The sequence below is a fragment of the Netta rufina genome, assembly GCF_964035555.1.
Source record: "Netta rufina genome assembly, chromosome: 2".
NCBI classification, from domain to species: Eukaryota; Metazoa; Chordata; class Aves; order Anseriformes; family Anatidae; genus Netta; species Netta rufina.
Window position 1 is genome coordinate 18,163,062 of NC_140124.1, and position 22,248 is coordinate 18,185,309.

A 22,248-nucleotide genomic window follows, 5' to 3' on the forward strand; every position below is an offset into this window, starting at 1 on the left:
GTAGAATACTTGCACAAGCAGAATTTTTGTATTTTTACAAACAAAAAACCTTCCGCATTATATGGCCTGAGTATACAAATAGCTAAGTATCCGATTCAGGAGCCGTCTGTGCAGTTCACATGAAGTTGGCACCCTCTGCAATGACAAGAAGTGTGGTAGTACCACGTTTAGCTAAGAGGATTTTGGGTGGTTTGTTCATTTTTGACTATTCTGTCAGAATGGAAGATCAGTAAGAAAATCTGTTCAGACACAAGTTTACAAAAATGCATCAGGATGCTTACTCATCCTGTAGGCATCTGGAGTGTGGGGTGGATGCGTACCATCCACACCCCAATACCCCTCTCCAAAGACAACCCAAGACTGGGCCCTGGCTGGAGAGCAACTTGACTCCCTTTCAACTCACACACTCTACATAACTTCGTGCAGAAACCAAACTGGAGAGAGCAATTTGCACACCTGGAAGTAACACGTCAGTTTGAGCGAGCAGGAGGTCTATCAGCTGAGAGAATATTTTTCCTGTGTCCCAGCTCTACGATGTGGGTAACAGTCTTTATGTTATCTCACAAGATACTGGAGCACTTGCATGTCCTCAGAAATACGCACATCCATTCTCACATAGGAGGGACCAAACACTTTGGCACCAAATTAGCATTCATTTATCTAATCACACTCATTACTTAGGGACAGGCACTTCTTTACTGTGAGGGTGACAGGGCACTGGCACAGGCTGCCCAGGGAGGTTGTGGAGTCTCCTTCTCTGCAGATATTCAAAACCCGCCTGGGTGCCATCCTGTGCAACGTGCCTTAGGTGATCCTGCTTGGGAAGGGGGTTGGATTAGATGATCTTCACAGGCCCCTTCCAACCTCAGCCATGCTACAACTGTGATTTTTCAGATATTGTACAGACCTCTGAATGTGCTGGTAATAAATGAAAATCCTGGATGAATGAAGTTCTGCTGCATTTATACTAGATTTGACAAAGCTACCATCACTTCATGTGTAGGAAAGGTAACTCAGCCAGTTTCCCAAAGGAGAATAATCCAGCCTGGCTACAGTCCCCAGGCTCCTGCTGTAAGGTTTTCTGTGGCCACGGGTAGACCTTGACCTGCAGTTTCATGCCCCAGCCACAGGACAATAGTTTGCCAGTCTCTCTCCAAGGATGAGCTCCTGTGCCCGTCCTCGCTCTGTGACTTCTCCTTTGCTTCTGCCAGGCACACTTTGTCCATGTCCCATCAGCTAACTAGGTACCTGGGCCATCACCTCTTTCCTTCCCAAACACAAGGGGAAAACTTATTCCTCCCCCACCTACTGCTGTTACACGAGCTTTTTCATACTCTCTCAGATTCTCTCCAATGCACATCTGTAAAAACAGAGATAAAACCTGTAATTTGGAAGGATTTGGAAGGGGGGGTGAGAAACACTCCTATCCCCAATCCCTTGAGCCACCTAACCTCATACAAGTGCCCCTTCCTATAGAGTTTGCCTTTATTTTTATTTTTTTCCTGACAAAGTTTAATCATTTCACTTCAAGGAAGAAAAAAACACATAGCAGTAAGAAAACAAGAATCTGAAGACAAAGACTAAGGGACCCTAATTGCTAGCTACCGCTGCTTCTCCAGAATGAAGGTGTAAGGATCACTCGATTCCCATATCCACATGAAATGAAATAAGCATACAGGGCCTAGACCTCCTTGAGGGCATGTCAGTGTTCTGCAAATCCAGCAAGAGTAACTTCTTTTTACTTTATTTTTAAAACAGTTCACCTTATCCTGCAAGGACTGGTTCAGCTAATCAGTGTTGTCCCACGTAATGATGGTATGTCCAGCAGAGAAAGATCTGAAAGCTGTACCAACAGATGTGAAAGAACTACCAGTAGCAGATGCCATGCAATGATTGCCTATCAACTAAAAAAAAAAAGCTACATCTCTGCTATTTTAATTTTTGTCAGACAGCACTCAGTCATCTATAGCTTTTCACTTTTTAATCTGGGGAAAGGAAAAGCACTGCAAATAGAACTGACTTGGACAAATTTAGATGCTCGTTAATACTGCTAAGATGAAAGGAAACATTACAAAGGTTTTCTTTAGAATAACACAGAAAATCAAGAGTAACTCTTCAAAACAGAGTCATCTAAGATTTTTTTTTCTGAAAAGGCAAAGATAGCTGTAGCTAAGCAACCTGGCTGCTCTTTACACTGAAAGTTGGTTTTCATAGCACCTTGTTTATCACTGAAAGCTCTGACAAACCTTTATCTATGACAGGACAGACACTCCTTTCTGCTTCTGAAAGCAAAAAGCGCTGGCTATTTTTTCTTTACCTGTGTACTAAACTGAGCTGCTCCCTTCCTACCTTAGATTTCCCCTTTGGCCCAGGATTTGATGCCATATTTAGTAGTTATATTCTACCACTTAAGATCTTGTTTTCTTCTAAGGGGAAATATCACCTCACATACAGCAGGAGAAGTACCAGCATAGAGAGTGTATCTTGAATGCAATCTGTAACTCCAGGGATGATGATTGCTTCCAAATTAAAAGTTAACTATATCCTGTAAACCCTGCTCACTGTCAGACTGTATTGCCAACACACACCTTGGTTTTTAAATTCATCTCATTCTGACTGCATTTTTCCTAATGGACAGAAAATTCATGTAAGTAGTAATCAAAATCAATGTCACTGGATATGACCCACAGGCTTATTACTTTTAACTTCTTGTCAGGCTTCCCCTCCCATGGAGTATGTGCATTAAATGGCCTTTTCCCACTTTGACAAAGGCATCTGCTTGGAAAACCTGAAAGCACTTTTGTTTTTCCTTTCTCCCAACTCCCATTACACTTGTATTGTTAACCACACACACCCCTCGCCACCCTTTTTGTTGGTTGCCTGTAACACTGTGTACACTGTAGTAAAATGCAATGGTCACCGGTGTTTTTGCCTGCTAAACAGGAAAAAAACCTGACTGTATTGTTCCCATATTGTTTCCTTCCTCCATTGGTTGTGTTTGTGCAGAATAAATACACAGGAGGCCTGTGCATCTTCCTACAAACATAAATATACACATGCTATATACAGACAGGAGTGAAGCTTTTTTTGTTTACTCTGCCTCCCTCATTCCCTCTAGATATTTTTGCACGCTGTCATTTGTGGAATACTGTTGCAACCCAGAGAGATGTCAGCTGAGCCTGCCTCACAGTGCAAGCTGTTGGCAGTCTCATTAAGGCTGTGGGAACGGCGTGGAAGCCACTGCAGTTTTCACAGGCTGATGCTGCTGGCTGCAAGTGTTCGGCCAAGCTCGATGTGCTATGCCAGCTGATTTCTTCAAACATTTCTCTGCCTTGATTTTATCGTCAGTGTCCCAACAAGGACTCTAAAGTCATTACCAGAAGTGGAAGCAGTTACCGACAGAACGTATGGGGAGATAACCTTGTATATTAAGAGAAAAATCTTTAAATCTTTCAAACACTAAAAATGCACGCTTTCTTACCCTCATACCCAACCTTGTCTGTACAATGAAAGCATATTCTGTTTGTTATTAGGAAACTTTTTTTCCTGTTAATTTCAGAATTATCTTTAATATTTTGTTTCCTACCCAACTCATTTGATTATTTCTTGTCTTGCACATATTACCCACCTCACCCACTGCAAATTACCTGTGTATTTTTTCCAGGGAAGTAGGCAGAAAGGCGAGTGCAGCTCTGTGCTTCACCATGGGTTGTCCTTTCTTACCCCAGGCCAAGAACAGAGCACCTGGCCACAGTCCCCTTCCTTTTTGGCTGATATGGTTAAAAAAAAAAAAAAAAAAAAAAAAAACTGAAGCAGACTTTTATCACTTTTACAGTTTGGCTTCACCATGCAAAGCCTCACCTAACTGCCTGCCTCATCATCTGAAGGTTGAAGGAAGCAATGACTGTTCTCCCAGCTCATCTAGGCTGCTATGAAGTCAGGGATGGGCACAAAAGAGAGCAAGTCAGGAAAAAAAAAATATGACTGTATACTAGGGACCTTGATAGCCAATTTAAAAGTGGTGGAATCTAAGATTTCAGTCCCTGTTCCCAGAGTTTGCTTTTAGAATTCAATTTGAGTGCACCATAGAAAAAGCAAGGTATTTAAGAGTCAACTTTCCACGTCCTAAGGAACACCTAGGAGAGAGAGTGATTAAAGGAGAAATAGGATGTCTAGGCATTTTCTCTATTTGAGTAGTAATAATCTTCAATTCCCCAACCACACGCTATTTTTCTTTCAAGCAAGGAAGAGCACTACAATTATTCCATCACACAATCAGGTTAGATTTGAGACCTCCCAAAGCTAAATCACAGTGTCACAAATTAGGATCATTTTCTAATGATTCTGTGCCAGAGTGCATAAAGGCAATACAGTATTTTGAGTAGAAACATCTGTGTTTTCTCTTAGACATTAGGAACCATACTTTTTTGTTTGTTTGTTTGTTCTTGATGTTTTAGCCTTAGCACATAAAGACCTCTGGTTTATTCAGCTCCCAGCATGTTTGCGTTTGCCATAATGCACCTCCTCCTCTCTAAACTCATTTTTGTTTGGAAGAAAAACATTTTAGAACAGTACAGAAAGTAGGAAAATTTACCTGAAGCATCTGGGAAATATTAGCCACTACAAAACTGAAGTAAGACAAAATAAAGAAGCCTCTTAGTAACTTGTGAGCTGTTTTATTTTCTCCATTCCCTCAGTCACCTCCTTTCCCTTTTCTCTATCACTTGCTATATTTTTGTAGTGTTAGACAAGGAAAAAGAGATTTCTCTCTGAAATATTGAGCTTTATGCCTTAGACTTAATGGCACTGGTACCTGGCCTAGCAGTAAGGGCAGTGCAGTAACCAAAATTCCAGAGAGAACTGGGAACTTGACTAAGCCAAAGGCTTACCAAAAGGTCTGTGGAAAAATAATGCACTGCTGAATGCTCGAGTCATTCAAAAAAAAAAAAAAAAAAAAAAAAGATGAAGCAGGGTCTAACAAGCTTAAATCTGTGCCCCCTTTCTTTATTCTGCTTGAGACTGACTTTGTAACCTGGGACAAAGCATTCCAGCATCAGCAGGTATTTCTGCATCTTCATCTAAGAAGATGAAAGCAAGGATGGGCAACATCATTTCAGTAGCATTTATAAGACATGCTGTATGGAAGGCATTACTGCACAGCTATGTAACCTACCCTTACTCTACAGTGCAGATTTTGTTTAAAAAAATTGTAAAAAGCAGCATATGAGATCCGTTTTTATAAAAAAAAAAAAAAAAAAAAAAAAAAGACCCCTCCTAAAGCGACCACAGAGGAAAAGGAGATGGTCCACAGATTATTCCTAGCAACTACCTATCCGCAATGTCACTGTTATTAGGCAAGGAGTCTCATCACCTTCAGATGCAATAAGGAAAAGCACTCCCTGCTGACAAGCTGCATGTTGGTCTGGGGGAGGTTGGCATTACCTTCTTTCAGCCATGAGACCCTTGCTGATTTAACACTAATAAATGTCAAGGGCAGATGAGAGGTTTCTGCTCTACGTATGAGTTGAAAAGCTGTTCATGCAGTGGCATTCGTTTCCTTACCCACATTATTAAAACCATAAGCTGTGAACATTAGCCCAGGTCACATATTACAGCATCACTCATTAAACAACTCCTGTTCCCATGAGTAACACTGCTTATCTGTGCTTTAGTAGAGAAAGGAGGAATTCAAATCTGAGGTTAAGACACCTACATTTAAGTATCTACATCTAGGTGTCACTAGATGCCTAAGAGGCTTTGATACACCATGAAGGTCTAGGTAGTAAAATTGGCAGAGCAGCCAAGGACATTCTTTTTTCTTTTGTAGAAGTAGAGCAGAAGCAGAACAGAAGATATATTTTATTTATGCAGTAAGCTTACTAAAATAAAATCATGCATCTTTCCAGTATGAAAAATAGAGCATCCTTTGTAACATCAGCCCAATATCCCAGCATGAAGAACTAATCTGTAATGTACATCTCACATCTTAAGTAAAATGTTTAAAAAAAAAAAAAGTTATTCTCTCCCTCAGCAGGTAAGAAACACTCACCATGCTCTCAGCAGCAGTGTGAAGCCCAGACTGCAGAGAACCCAGCCCTGGCTCATATCTTCTGGAGACACCGTCCCTGCCTTAGTAGTCCATGCCTTGCACCTTATTTCAAGAGGGAGTAGCTTTTTACATTCTTCTGTGTGCAGGACACACAGTTAAGGACTTCGATTTGGAAAAATATATATATATAGTTTTGAAATTACCTCCAGTGTGGTTTCACATGGATTATGTTTTGCTTAATGTTAAGAATACAGAGCATGATTCAGAACCCATTACAGCTAAGAGTGGGCTTTGAACCAGTCCAAAGGTACATTAAAGCTTGCCGGTGATACTTCTTCATTATTTCCATTGTACTTTTACATGTGTTTTTCTTGGTCTTCTCATAAGATTTCTTTTCCCCCTCCCTTTTCTTCGCTGCAGGAAGAAACGTAACTTACCATCCCACCCCTCCGCTGACATTTCTACTCATAAGACATTAGGAAAAGGAGGAGCACTTGTCAAAACACATAGTCATGTACAGGATAACTAGCATACACTAAAAAACAAGGTTTATCAGATCTCAGAACAGTATTTTCTTCTAGGAGGAAACATGAGACATCGAAAATCATTCCCTTCAATTTAGAAGTCAAAAACTAATTGACAAAGAAAAAAAACATTTGCAGAAATATTTACATTTAGTTTTTATTTCTCAAACAACATTTGATTTCTTATTTTTTTCTTAAAATATATACAAAAAAAGTGAAAAATACCAAAAAAGGTGTTCACAGCAATTCCGAGTTTTTGTTGCTCAAAAATGTTAACCAATGAATTCCTCAAAACAAACTTTTCCTAAATTTAGATTTGGTTTGGATAGAACTGCATTTTATGAGTAGTTTGGTAAACAACTCCAAATTTCATTCAATTTTCAAATTTCTTTCAGCTTTCAATTTCCCCTGTGCTTTGTGCTTTCTGAAAGTACAGAAGTACACGAAGAACAGTCTCACAGATAACAAATGTGCACCTTTGAAAACAACATTATATGTAATCAAAAAAATCACTGAATATATTGTAGCTTTAAGTTTCATTGCGTACATGTGATTTGCCAAGCTGAATGATCTATGATACATTGACAGACGGAGCCAGACACAGGCCTTCAGAAGAAAGGGGAAGCAGGAAGGAGTTGAACGGAAACATTTAGTCAGCTCTGTCAAAATGTTGGCATTTCTATTAAAAAAGAATTATAGCATCCAATTTTGTTATTCTGCATCATTCTTGCAAGAGACCAAACTTCTCTGAATAAACAGTACCAGCATTTTAGCCACTTTTACTGCATTTTATAAGACTGTCCACTCAAAAGAGATACTCATATTAAAGTTTATTTTAACTTTGAATGTAAAATAATGGGTTTTGATTGACTCACAAGAACTTCATTAATCATTTCGCAGATATTCTTTGTTCCTATAGCTAATATTTCTGCACAGTAACTTAACTTCTGCTTTAATGCCAATATTCCTAAACTGCAGGCATTCCTGAAACTCATGCATACCATAACACCTTGCACAGGAAGGTCTGTCCAGTCCATAAACCACATTTAGAGTCTATAGAACAGCTAGCACTTATACTACAGAAAGTTATTCATAATGGAAAGACTCCCTGTTGAGGTTTAGCTTGGTTCCTTACAAACATACCTCAGAGTTGTTGAGATGACATCTGTGTGTTCCCGAGAACCACCCCTCACTCGAGCACTGGTCGATATCCACCTTCTGCAGATTTATGTCCACTTTAACGACACCTCTGAAAAAGAGAAAACAGCCTTGAACACGATGACTACAGAAATACACCAAACTTCTTTACAATGCTATAACCTGCCAAGCAGAACTACATTTGTCCTCTAAATATGGAATTTGATATGTCTGAGAAGAGAAATGTGGAGTTTTGTGCTCCCAAAGCCATGCTCGCAGAGACATATTCATATGTTAGAGCTAACTGAGTTGCATTATGGCATGAAAGCTGCAAATCTCATGCACTCGATAGATGTAAGGTGGCAGGTATGAATAAGTTACACACTCAAATAATTTAACACCCTTCACATTTTACGATGCAGAAAAGAACTAAAATAAGCACAATGAGTGACCTGCTCTGTCTCAGACCCCAACAGCCTCACCAGCCAACCCAGAGGGCACACTGAGCACTGAGGCCAGGGAGTACCCAGAACCATACGTGACTGCCATGCCAGGTGACAACATCCTCCCTTTTACCCCAGGGAATGATGTTTGCCAAAACCATTGTGCAAAAATTCACACCCAGACCCCCCTCTCTGCACATCTCCTTGACTACATTGATATATCAGCAATTTAATTCCTCTCACAGAGATGCAAGCCACTACAGAAGGGCAGCACAGTCCAGGAGTAGGCCACTGATGCCTACAAAGCCAAAAAAAAAAAAAAAAAAGGTTCCTCCATACACAAGTCCTTGATGACTGTCTGAACTATTTTAGTTGGACACCAAGAACGTTTGTGTTTTCTTCATCAAAAGTTCCCCTTAATTTTTTATAAATGAAGAGCTAACAACCAATTTCAAACCCAGTGCTCCATTTTATAAAAAGAAACTCAGAAATCACCACAAGAAAACAAAAGCTGTAAGTTTGGAGTCACATTTCTAAAAAAACCTCCAACAATTTCCTCATTTTCTCTAAAATCATCTCCAAGATGACTTCAGATGTGGAACATTTATAGCATCAGCTTGTGAAAGTAGCTGTGACTGCTCTGGACTTGGCAAAAATGTTGCCATGCAAATTTTGGTAGGTCATAAGAGACTCACTCAACTGATAAATGCTCTCTACTGATTTTCTAAGTCTAGGGTACCACTTCTTAAAAGTCAACAGTTTCAGCCACTTCAGACTAAAGCTTTGATTTCCACCATGTGACCTTGCATGGCACAACAACCACCAGCCCCCTTTCAGGCAGTGGACTACCCTCCCAGCTACTAATCCTCACCTTTACCAAGGACAGAAGTGGTGCGACATTACCTCTTAATTTCCTAATGTCAGATTTCAGAAACAAATAGCCTAACATACATGCTGTAGTTACATCAATGGTACCAAAATGCTTCTAAATCATTTCTTAAGATACCATTCTCTAGGTCTTCCAAAGGCACTGTACAGACTGTTCTTCACTTTCAGAGCTTTGTCAGATTCAACATACCATAGTCACACTTTTCAGAGATCTCCTCTTCAGGCCTTGGGATGCACCAAAAGCTTTTCCCAAGAGATCTCAGAGGACCAAGGACATGGTCACCTTTGCTCACCTCAAAGCATGTTGACTCTTTTAACTAAAGTACAATATATGTAAGAATTGTAACAATAAATAATAGTGCTACAGAGCCATACATTTAAGGGGTCGCTTGTGAACGAAATCAGAACATGGGTAAGGGCAAGCTTGCTCAAAACAGGACAATACTGCTCCCTCTTATCTAACAGCAGTATGACCAAGAGCAAAGTGTCCACACCAGCTATATCTGGACATTTATCCTCATACATGCTAGATAGTCATTGGAGAAACACAAGGAATCAGAGGAAGACTGCATTAGGAACCTATGTGCCAAAATAAGAAGTTCGTACAGATGCTCTTCATCCCCTTGCCTCTATCTCCTGCTAAAATCTACACAATCTGATACTGGACACGCTTTAAAATCTCTTGAAATATCTAAGCATAGGTTGTGGCAAATTCAGCTGGAAATAGCACACACCATGCTTTTGGAATACACAAAAATATTTTTAATTCATAGCTCTATTTCCAGTCTTGTTTTGAACATCAGCCTCCTCAGGGACTGCTAAAACTACAGTTCCTCCCCTCCCAATTTCTTTTTCCATGGTTCCCGGTAACCACTGGCCTCAGGGGAAAAGCTGCCACACTGTACACACTAATGCTCCCTAAAATGTTTATGTTGGTGGGTTACAGGCTTATCTTAACGTCGTGAGAAGACACCTGCTTCAGTTGTTCCTGGAGTACATAGAATAAGCAGATGTAACTAACTCCTCAACAGGTCACACGCAGACCCCACCAGGTAGATTTCTGGTATTTTCTGGACTTTTCTGAACATAAATACTAATGTGTAGGCCAGGGACAAGACCTGCTTATTAATGATTTCACTTTAGCTGCACACAGGTGTAAAGAGCTCAAGTGCATGAAGCAAGCAGCAGGCCCAGGACTAGGGCAAGTCCCTGCCTTCTCAGTTCATCCTATACACAAGGGACTTTGGTAAGGGTCTCTCAAGCATTAGGTTGTCACTGACTACTCTAAAGAAACTAGTTTATGTGGTAGGAAAAAGAGTGTTGATATATCCTTACTAAGGCTGCAACAGGTTCACCTGGGAGACTCTCCAAACACCTTAGGAAAGTAGGCCTTCAGTTCCTTTACAGGGAAAGCTTTTCCCTTGCATGCATTTATTTTTTAACTGGTCAAAGAGGCAACTCTCCTTTCCCTCTACAAAGGCTTCTGGAAAGAGACAAAATGAAAATGAAGGGTAAACTGATCACTGCTGGGGCATGAGGAATAGTTACAAAGCACACACACACAGCTAGAGTTTGCCAAGTGGTATCACTGACCATTTCCATGTCCTCCCGTCCAAGGTCCAGCATCCACTTCAGCAGCAGGCCCACCTTTTCCCCTGCCCTAAGTTTGCTAACAACATGCTTACAGAAGTGTTTCTTGTTGCCCTTCATGTTTCTTGTCAGATCCAACCCCAGATGTGCTTTGGTTTCCCCAACCCCATCCACACTCAAAGTCTGCAGAGTAGGATTACCTGAGCCTGCTTCCACCTCTCATGCACTTCCATTTCATGTTTGAGTTTTGACAGTTTTTTGTCAGGCCAATGTGGCTGAACAGCCACAATTACTTATTTTCAAACTATTTCCACAACGCTTTATCCAGAAACACTACAAAGTACTTTGATTTTAAACAACGCGTTTTCCATTTGAATTCTCATGTTAAAACTTCTCACAAGAACACTTGCCTTTCCACAAAGCCCAATCTTCAAGACCTCGGTACAGATATTTCTATCCTTTCTACCTTCTTGTGTCTGCAGTTCTGTAGCACAACCTGAACTTCTGATACAGTTACGCTGTTCTGCTTTGTCCTTTTCCCAGGGCTTTATGAGTTTGTGGTGAAAATCCACAGGAAGGAAGAACAGTGCAGTCCAGAAGCAGGACTATGAAGATCTCTCCTGAGTGTTAAAAAATACTACAGCTTTCCACTGTCTTCCCTCACGGCACATTTTAACCCTTTTTCACTGTACCTCTGCAATATGCTCGTCTCATGGTAACGTCACAGTTCTGCTGAGGTAGTACCAGGCTCTTGCAACTACTTGATGATACATAACGCTTTCAAAGGAAAGAAGTTTAAGTGTACATGTGGCATTTACGAAAGGCATCATGATGGTACAGACTTATACTGCATTCATTTGGGACGCTTTGCCATTTGAAAACACCATCTCAGACTCATACCCTACCAACATTACGCATAGGGTACACCAATATGTACGTGATGCTGTATTTCTGAAATTCATCTGTGATTAATACAGTAGCTGGCACAGCCCAGCTAGACACCCACATTTTCACTTATTTTTGATTCAGCATTCGGAAAATGGAACATATGGAAGAACACATCCTCCTATTATGTATACAGACCAACTACCTGTAAGTGTTACATTTATTGGACTAACTGGAAATAATTGCAGAAATAATCTGCTCTCTCAATAGAAGTGATCAAGACAAACGTCAACTGTATGACAGTCAACTCAGTTTGTCAGCATAACACATTCATCCACGCTGACAGTGCTGCCTGGCTGAACTCAAGCCACTGTGATAAGTTAATAACAATATTACTGGTAATTGTGGACCATCTGGCAAGTAAGTATATTTTGTTAATCTCCTTATAACTATAAATATTTGTTTTCTGCCACAATTTTACAGTCCTTACACACACAAAAAAACACTAAAGATTAAAGTTTGTGCTTAACATTTTGGACAACTATAGATGAAGAATTGGTTGAATTGTACATAACAGATAATCATTGAAGTATGTCATCAAGGATTTTGTCGGGTCAGAGGTTTGACTTAAGAGGCTTTCATGTCTGTCTTAATTTCCAGTACCACTGTTTGTTGGCATTCTGTTTGCCTCAAAATCTGTGCCAGAAATTGATTTAAGCTTATTTTCTCAACCTACCAGCTATCTTGATAGTTTCAGTAGTTATAATATTTCATTGTAACAACTTGTTGTAAAACCTGTAGATACAGAAGATTTTTTTGCCTGTACTGTCTCACTATAAAAAAAAAAAAAAAAAAAAAAAAAAAAACACAGATGGAACATCTTCCCTTTCTCCCATCCAGCTCAAGCCAGAGCTGCACAGAACAGCCTGCCTGCATTCAAATGGTGACAAACAATGTCTTTGTCCTCTAGATCTTCAGAAGCTTTTGGCACAGAGGTCATCGTAGCTCAGCTAAACAGGCATTCAAAATTTGTCTTCTAGGTTTGTTCACTTAATGCTGTGTCTGTAAGCATCGCAGGCAAATAGGAGAATCTGATACCAAATGTATGAATAAGATCCTTACAATAATCAGTTCTGTAATAAACAGTAAACATCAAGGGCATTAAAGCCTATTAATTGAAGAATCAGAGAAACCTTCTGAAATTTAGACGTAAAGAGAACCAGATACAGTAGCAGATCCTTTAACATTAAAAGGTTGTAGAGAAAAATCTCTCCAAGTTATAACGAAGCCTTTCAAAAGCACCAACAATACCATATATATTTCATCTGACTGATGACAAATCCTGTCTAAGCATGAATCCTGCATGCCTCAGTAGAATGTAAACTTCCTCATGATGTGTTGCGTTAGAAACCAGGGGAAAACAAAATCACTGTGGTGGGTTTAAAGAGACAAACAAATGGCCCTCACCAGCCACAATTAAGGTATCAGGCATGGTTACTCCATGCCAAAGCAGACATCATCCCTCAAATCTAAATGCCTTCCTAGGTTCTTAGTACCATATTCATTCACACCCCACAAGTTATCCTTGAGAAGTCTTCCTTACCAAAAAAAAAAAAAAAAAAAAAATGAAATGAGAAAAATGAATTCTGTACTGATGTCCCAAATCTGCAAATCTACACACCTCTAGATAAATGCATACTGTAATTAGCATAGCAAAGGTTTTCAGGTTGGAAACCTCTGTGCCTTCTCATTTTGCAAACTGGCTCATTCAAGAACATTAGCTTTCAAATGTTGCACCTGAGTCCACTTCAAAGCGTCTTTGGCCATCCAAGAAAATCCCGCTGTCAAATTCACAGGTGACCTTCAGCTGTAAAGATCTTACTGGTAATCAACAGCTTCTGTGTGTTCAAAGTTATTTTCGAAAGTTCAGATTTGGGATTCCACATCACCTTGATGTCCCTAGAATTATCACCACCTTTGCACTGTAATGTAGCCACCAGATTCATACAAACCTACTGTGATATTACATATAACATGATTTTGATTTGGTCACTCAGTTATCACTAATTTCTTAGTGTCAGGACAGACAGACTTGCCTGATTCCTTAGCCATAGCATGACTGCTGGTTTTCAGCCCACTTTCACAGAAGAAACAGCTTTCACTAAAAATAAATTTAACTGAAGAGTGCAGTATAGCAGTGTGGGCACACGAATTAGGATTCACCTGCAAAGAAAATCCCTGTAGGCCATTTGGAAGAGCACTACAAGGGTGGAATACTTAAAGCTGACTCCTCTGTTGTCTGCAGAGTTATTTCATATTCAATTCAGCCTTCAGATTTATGGCACGCAGCACTGCCTGAGGACTTCCCTGCATTTTAGTTAAAGAATTTCCTAGATGCTTTGAGGGGTGGTGATATTTTTGCTGGAGGATTTGTGTTTAAGGACTGCTAGCGTCTAAATTCTGTGACCAGGCACCACCTCATTGAGGAAGGGTGCAGTGTCAGCAATGGCAGGGTACCACTTGCATTAGATTCTGCTTATGAAAAAAGGTCTTGGAACCAAGTTTAGACAGTTCAATAAGAAACAGGCATTTTTCAAATATTCCCATTACTATCCATAGGGTCAACAAGACAGGTGGAGAGAACAGACAGTGATATGAGGAAGTTAGGAACAAGAAGAGCTCTGAATGAGAAGGATCCTACACAGGAGAGATGACCTCAGCCTAACTACAGCTGCACTTCTGACACCAAAGATTTACAAGGTAGTAGGGGAATTTTAGAAATGAAAAGTGGAAGCCAATGTTCAGAAAAAGGAACCTGGAGGAGCATAAACTCAAGCAAGAGGGCAAGACAAAGAATAAGAAATATTATAGGATCAGCACGTTAGAAGCGTAAAATCTAACCAAAACAACCAAAAAGTTGTCAAATATCTCAGAAAAAGGCAGTCCAAAATAAAATCCGTCAGGCCAGTAGACAATCATAATCTGAAAAGAACTCAAATGACAGAGCCTTTACAGAAAGCAAACTGTTTTAATCACTACACTCTTTTAGAGCCAAGGAAGCTTCCACTGCTCAGCCATTCTGGAGAGCATCAGTGTGACAGGAGGTCAGCTCTCACCTGTAGGGATGCTAACAAGCTGGGCACCACAGTTATGCCTGCTTTGCTCAACAGGTTTAAAAGGGATCAAAACCAGGTGAACCCTGACAAACTTTGCAGGTGATAAAAATATACAGCGTACAACACAACTAAATCTGACTGGCCCAGAGAAGTTGAATGCAGAATGCTGGAAAAGTGTTTTTGTAAGACAAGGATCATGGATGTCCAAATAAATTTATCACACAGCAAATTTAAAAATAGAAAGTAATAATTGCTCTTTAAACAGCTCAATTATATTATGGAAAGCAAAGCTAAATTATATTGTAGAAGACAAAAATGGGTTAAAAATACGTTTAAATTACAGATATCAGTTTAATCCATACCTACTATCAATGCCCTTTCAGATGCAGTCTGAAAGGCAAAGTTTTTGTATTGCTTATTACTTGTAAATGGAATATAACCAAGATACTCAAACACTTCTTATATTGCTTCCTAAGTGCCTGCCAGAAGCTGCTTTTGGAGACAGAACTAGATAAGCCTCTCATCTGACCTAACAGCGCAATACTTTTGTTCTTATCTTTGGGAACATTTCTCAATCTCAGCTCAGGTTCATGAATAGACAGAATAGGAGGTGACAGTCCTGGCGCTGTATCTCCGATAGTGAGAACTGTCACATGCCCACTCCCTTCAAAAGACCTTTGATAGCCTGCTGTGCTGGAAGCCTTACCCAAGGAGGATAGGGGCAGGGAACAGAGGATTGGAAGTAGCAGTTTGACCTAAAAAGCTCATTCCTTTTATTCCAACTTACCACATGCTACATAAGTGTTGTCACAAACACATGTTTCAGTCCTCTCCTGGTCATATTTAGCTTCTTTCTTCAAATACCCCACTGTTTCTCCAACAGGGAAGAAATCCAAAGCATGCTTCCAAAAAGAATTCCTTACTCCTTGTTCCTTTTTTTTTTCATTATCATTTAGTTTATTCTCAGCCATGGCCTAATACGTAAAAGGCACATACATCACTGACTGTATAGAGAACATTAAAAAAAAAAATACTGGGGAGGGGGTTCTTTAACCAACAATAAATCATGTTAAGTAGACATTTCTTTGTTCTCACCTCTTTTCAGGAATATAAATCCAAAACTTTTAGTTTGAGGAAACAAATTATTCCTTTTCATTTTCAAAATCCATTCTAAATCCGCCCACACCTTCAATCATGTTGTATGGGCCAGGACATGGTATAGAAGAAGATGTCAGCCTCACCATTTTAAAATATTTTCAAGATTATACAGCTAACACATCATGCCACAACACTTAATATCCCTCCTTAAAAAGTTAAACTGAATTTTGTTTTCCGAGTTCAGTACTAAGACTAGATTGAAAAGAAACGGGGAAACTTTTTTTAAAAGAGGTGGTTAAAGTCAGAACTTGTAACTTTTTTTCTTTTAAATGTGATTCAAGTTCTGAAAACTCTCTTTTAAAGTCTATTTTTGTGGGTATTTTACCAATTTAACACCTGTGAAATATTTAGCAGAAGCATATTCCCTAAGAAATTACTTGTCATATGTAGTTCTACCTTTATGGTAGAATTTGCCTTCAGTAATGTTTCCTTAACTAAGCACCCCATTATGGGATAACCCTAGAGTGGTTTGAGTAATTTTTAATAGTACAGTGGAAATCATTACATTACACTGCCTTTAGGGAAAAAAAAATAGCTGAATTGAACTGTGCAATAAAGATTAATCTTTGCACCAAGGAATACATTTCAAATAATTAAGAGAGAAGGAATAAATGTCAGGAAGAAAAAATATTAGGAAACAACAGTTGATTCAGCCAAACTTCAGAACGAAGGTACCCACAGCTGTTGCAGAACACAGGATTGTTCAAAAACCAAAAAAACAAAGCTTTACTCAGCTTGTTGAGTATGTTCCTTTCTGCCAGAACAGCCATTATGCCATTGCATCCTCACAGCAGTCCTTGAGGCAACTGATTGCAAATGCTGCCCTGTATTTGGTGAAACACGGCCTGACTGGAACACAGAGAGGCAGAACCATTCCTTCACCCTAAAGGGATTCAGGCCTGCTAGATGAAAAAAGTAAGCAATGACCACTTCCCAAAATGCTGACATACTTCACGACAACAGTAAAGAAAATGAGAGCAGCACACGAGAACGTTCTGAACTGCAAGAGCAACAGCTCATACATCAGAGTTTGGGAGTAATTGATGTCATCGCACGAGGCTGAAACACTGCACACAAATCTGACTAACCATATTCAAGGAATGCTGGAACAGGACTTGAAAATAGGGACCATGGCAACAGAGAGCTCCTGACAGGAGGCTAGAGAAGGCTGGGTTCTTTAGCCCAGTAACCAAAGGTGGAGAAGGACCTGCTGCTGCCTATAAATAGGTCAGGGCAGTAAACATCTGCAGACAGCTATTTCAGCCAGAAGGCAGTTCTGGAGCAGGAACAAATGGATATTTAACTGAATAAATTTAGATCAGAAATCAGAAGAAGCTATCCCAACCATCAGGCTGGGGAAGTGGAGAGCCAAGAGGGAAAACTACCTACTTTAAGATGAAGTTGCGTCAACTGATTACATTAAGCGGGCTTTGGTGAGCAGGAGATTTGGCTCAATAACTGAGGAGAATGGATTTTTTTTTTATTATTATTATTTTTTAGAAAAAGGAAAAAATCTCATATGCTCCTAGTAGGAGACTACTTGCACACTTTCCTTCCAGATCAAGGAGCAATCCTCCCCACCCACCCACTGGAGTGCTGAAGCAATGAGAGCCTCCCATTTCCCCTCTAGAGGCCGAGTGAGTGCTTTTAGCAAATGGACCACAGCCATGAGGTGAAGCTTTTCACACCCTTCTGCTTCCACAGCAAGGCTGCAGAGTCCAGCTGGATCTTCGTGGGCTGCAGAACGTGGCTCAGTGTCACTGAGCAACAGAAAGTAGCAGAGGAAGGTCACAGACTAACAACAAACACTACCAATGCTCTACCCTGTGCAGCACAAGAGCTGTAGAGCAATTAGACACATTAGATGTTGAATTCCAGCTGCGTCAGCGTAGACTTTGGAATGAAGAAGGAATGGTTAATGTCACCAACAGATGACTTCCAGTCTCTGTGAATCCCCTCCCTGCTTCAAAATGAGCCTGCACTGTATTCACTAAGCAGATGGGAGCATCGCCTCCCTTCCTTTTGGGCAGAACAAAGGTCAGGGAAAGCAGATGAGACACCAGCAAGCACTGCTAAGAAGCAGTGCAAAGGCAGCACCACTGATATGGTCCCACTGGCCTCAGACAGCTTGCGGTACGTTCATCAGCACAACCAACATGTCTTTGGTTTCTTCACTTATCTCAGTAGTTGGCCTACAATAACCTTGTCAAGAGAATTAAAAAGACATTCTCCTTCTTGGCCTTCACTTCACAGTTTGTCTTCCACCTCATGTGAAGGGAGAATTATATGGGGGAGTACAAAATTAAAGGCCAATAGCAAGCTGTTTGCAAGAGCCCCGTGCCTGTAACAGTCACATCCTTTGACTGCAGGCCCAACCCTTCACCACATAGAAGTGATGCTTTGCTTGCAACTGCATTTGCAGAACCTCATTGATGACAGTACTGCAGTAGTAGCACGTACTGAACAAAACCAGTAGTAATTATTAGGCTCATCTTCTTAAAACTCTTCCCATTACTGTATTGGGCAGTGTACCCATCTGTTACTGGGACAGAAGATACACCAAAAGGTAGGGGCAATGGCTTTTCCTTCTACAGCCTGAAAAGATGCTTCTCCATGAAGAAAATGAGTTCATGATTCTGTTACTCCAACATGGCACACCATAAACCTAATGTCAGCAAAGAAGAAAGTACATGAACTGTAAGAGGAGCATTAAAGGGGCACACACTAAAGTACCGTCAGTGATCCCATACCAGGCTATTAAATGGAAGGAGCATGTAAGCTGAGCCATTAAGTGTTCCTAACAGATGGTTCAGGGATATTTCATTGAGAGAACCAATGTGGCTTTTGAAAAAGATGGAGTCTAAAATACATGCTGCTTTTTACCATATGGGCCTTAAATAGGAATTTAAAGTTAAACCATTGTGTCACTCACAGACAGATGGTGAGGGGAAATAAGGCTTATTTCATGAGGGACCTTGTAGTTATTAGAACACTAGTACTAATTGCTGTATTAGATCTTGCATTTTTATTCTACGTGCTTATATTTCAGACCGTTTATCCTCTTCAGAACTCACTCTGAGGCTACACACCTATCAGGTACTAAAAATATTGTGTAACTACCAAGATGTCCCGCAAGTCTTGGAAGAAGTTTATTTTGGTTTTAGTATTTTCTATGTAGCTGCAGAGTTATTTCCTCAATATCACACACGATAAGCGTATTAGAGGCCATCTTTCATGTAACATATCTCAAACTAGAAACACTGGAACCATCATTTAACTTTGCCAAGATATATACATACACACACTTTTTCACCTGCTTTCTTATGGAGTTGCAAGTTGTCTCAGAAAAACATCCTGAGATTTTCTTAGAAGTGTTTATCAACACCTCTCTGGGTTTGATACAAGAACTTTGTCCAAACTGTTCAATTCCACAGCAGTACAACAGTAATACAACACCTATAATACCCCATTGCAACATCTAAATGAAAATTCAGTTCTCCAAGCTTAAATGTGCCTATAGGATGCCCTCCAAAATATCTGAGTTGCAACAAATGATTGTTTTCTTAACTGAGGTGAATCCCACACAGTAAATGGAGGCCGGGAAGATCAGGAAACCTGGCAGTGCTCTGTACTGCGCCCAGGAGGACCCCTACTGGTAGCCTTGGTTGGCCAGGGTTACTGCCAAGTGGACCTGGTGTGTCCTGTGCATGAGCTACCACAGCAGAAACCTACACCACTGAGATGCTTCCTGGCATCATAGGAGCTTGGCACAGAGCTGAAGTTGATGCTTGGTCTCTGCTGCTGAAGAGACCTGCTCTTCTTTCAGCTGAAGGTAACAAAGGTTTGTTAGATTTCATATCAAGATCTAATTTCTCTGATACTTAGTTGGTGGCTGCAACCCCACCTCCAGCCTAAAGGTTCTTCAGGTTACATGAATTTCTGTCCCCAACAGGAGAATCTCTGCCTACACTAGCTTTCACCTGCATCCTTAAGTTTGTTCAAATATTTCAAACTACAGGAAGTTCCCTGAACTTGTCTGAGTCCCTGCTGGGGTCCAGGAGAGCTCTGCAGTACAGCTTTTCTTGGCTTTCGGTCTTGAGAGGAAGGAATTCAGCAACAGACTGCAGATGAGCTCATTCTACCCTAAGCCTACCAGCCCCAGAAGTGTGAAGAGCAAAAGGTAATTTCATACATAATCATCCTCTCTTTATTCAACTTTTTTTTTTTTTTTTTTTTTTTTTTAAGATGAGAATACATGACTGCATTCATACCTACTTGATCCCACCAGATCTCAAACTAAGCCAAGAAAGCCACTGTTCATACACACAATTGTCTGGGCACTCGAGTGTGACAAAACCTCTTCCATTTCCACTGTGTTGTTAGATGTCTTCACCCACCACTCAATCACAGCACAAAGCAAATTCTGTGCTCTTCCCTTACTTCCTGAAAAAGGAAAACTGCTTCACTAAAGCTGCTTTGAGTGGGCATTCCCCGGCAGAATTACACATGATCCCCACTACAAATGTGCCAGTGCAAAAACCGGACATCTCATACCCCACAGGTTGCTCTCATTCCTTAGACACATCTTTTTTTTTTTTGCTGTTAAAACAAGTTATAAGAGCCCTTCCGTATCCTCCTCTCTGCTAGTCACAGCACAGTGGCAAACTCCTAGAGATAACAGCAGTAGAAAACAAGCAATTCTTCACATGTGCCAGGTCTCATTTATACAATTTTGCAATGGGGTGGGGATCCTACAAACAGTGCCCTAAAGAAAGCTTCCCAACTGCTGGTTTAGGCTGTAACCACATGCACTATGAGAAACCTGCAGTGGCAAACAATCACCTACACACTGACCAGGCTTGAGCACCCCACAGTGGATGTGCCCTGAAGACCAGGAACTGCAGTTTACCAGGGTGACAACATTGTTTCCCAGTTGGTTAAAAAAATCACAGCTGGGGTTGAGCTACTTTTAGTTCTGCAGCAAAGTAAGAAATAACAGCTCGGTAAAGATCGTTTGCAAAGAAATAACCTGCAACTGGCAGCTCCTGCTATCTCCTCTCTTCCAGAGAGATGCCCTGCACATAGTCCACATACACACCTGTTTCAGTGAGAGCAGTTAAAGAAAACACGGCTTTACGGACTGAGATAGAAGCAATCCTCCTGAGCAACAGCTCCCTAAGACACATGAAGGTGACGCTCAACAGGAAGGCCTGAGGTTGCACTGCGGTGTGACTGAGCAGCCAGCCAGGGAAGGGCTGCTCAGGTCACACAGCAGAGGCACAGCACAGCCTTCCTGAGGAGGGGGCAAGATGGGGAAGCCCACCTTACCCCCTTCCGAACAGGCAGCGAGCAGAGGAGCCCCCCCTCCTACCTGAATTCAGGGAGAAGGTTTGGTCGCAGTCCATAGAAAGCCGCCGAGAGAGTCACTAACCAGCCGGGTTTGTAATTCCCATTCTCGCACTCCAGGTAAGGCGAGGACCACCTGATGTGGTTCTTATCCGCCGTGAAGCTCTCACGCCTCTTCCAGCTGTTCTCCAAAGTTTTGGGGCCTGCGTTCAAGACCTTCCTGTGCAGGTGGGGCCTCCACTTGCGCTTCAGGCTGTGGAACCACTCTGTCTCTACAGAGGCATTCGCCAGGCGATGAGCCGAGGAGGACAAGTCCTGCAGGAGGATCTGGCTCTCGTGCCGGCTGGCCTGGAGGAAAACCTGGGGGGTCGAGGAGAAAGGCTCCGTGCTGAAGGTGATAGCTGCCCTGGAGATGTTGGGGTCCCCCTCCAGGAGGCTCCTGATCAGGGCTCGGTACCACTCCAGGTCCTCCTGCAAGTTCTGCTCCCGCGACTTATTGCTCTGGAGGATCATGTTGAGGAAGTTGGTGGCGTGGGTGAGGGTGTCCAGGGCCCCGTGCAGGGACGGGTGGGAGGTGAAGCGCGACTTGCCGGCCAGGCTGGCCAGCTCGTACCTGCCGGAGCAGTTGGCTCGCCGCAGCTCCCGGGAGTCGCCCGTGTAGAGGAACGAGGCCACGTCCTGGGGCACCTCCTCGGCCAGCCGCTGCGCCAAGATGGTGCTCTCCGGAGAGCGGCTCCGCGGGGCCGGGGGAGGCTCCCGGCTCTTGATGTGGTTGTAAACAGCCTGCCTGCCTCTGGCCGCCCGCTCCCGGCCCTGCGCCGCCTGCCCGGGGCTGGCCGCGGCGCCGAGCCCCCGCGGGGCCAGCAGCAGGAGCAGCAGCAGCCGGAGCAGAGCCATGGCCCCGGGGGCAGCGCAGGCACGGCGGACTCACTCAAGCCGCGCTCCGCAGGGCTCCGGGGCTTGAGGGGGGCAGCCCCCGGCCCCGAGGCACCTGTGGCGGCCCCCGCCGCCGGCTCGGAGCGGAGCGGGGCTGCTCGCGGCTCCTCCGGCGACGGGAGCTGCAGCAGCAGCAGCAGCGAGCCCGGCCGGCCGCGGCCACGGCGCTCACTGAG

The 22,248-nt window shown here is 42.0% G+C and overlaps 1 protein-coding gene across 1 annotated transcript in view; it reads right to left on the bottom strand.

The window, feature by feature from the left end:
- GPR158 (G protein-coupled receptor 158) overlaps positions 1-22,033 on the bottom strand; it is a gene marked incomplete at both ends in the record, with an annotated part of 191,109 nt that extends 169,076 nt beyond the window's left edge. The window contains 2 exons of the mRNA XM_084282726.1: positions 7,717-7,822; positions 21,162-22,033. Of these exons, the coding sequence (XP_084138852.1) occupies positions 7,717-7,822; positions 21,162-22,033 (978 nt within the window). The remainder of the gene's footprint in view (positions 1-7,716; positions 7,823-21,161) is intronic.
- Positions 22,034-22,248: the final 215 nt, after the last annotated feature.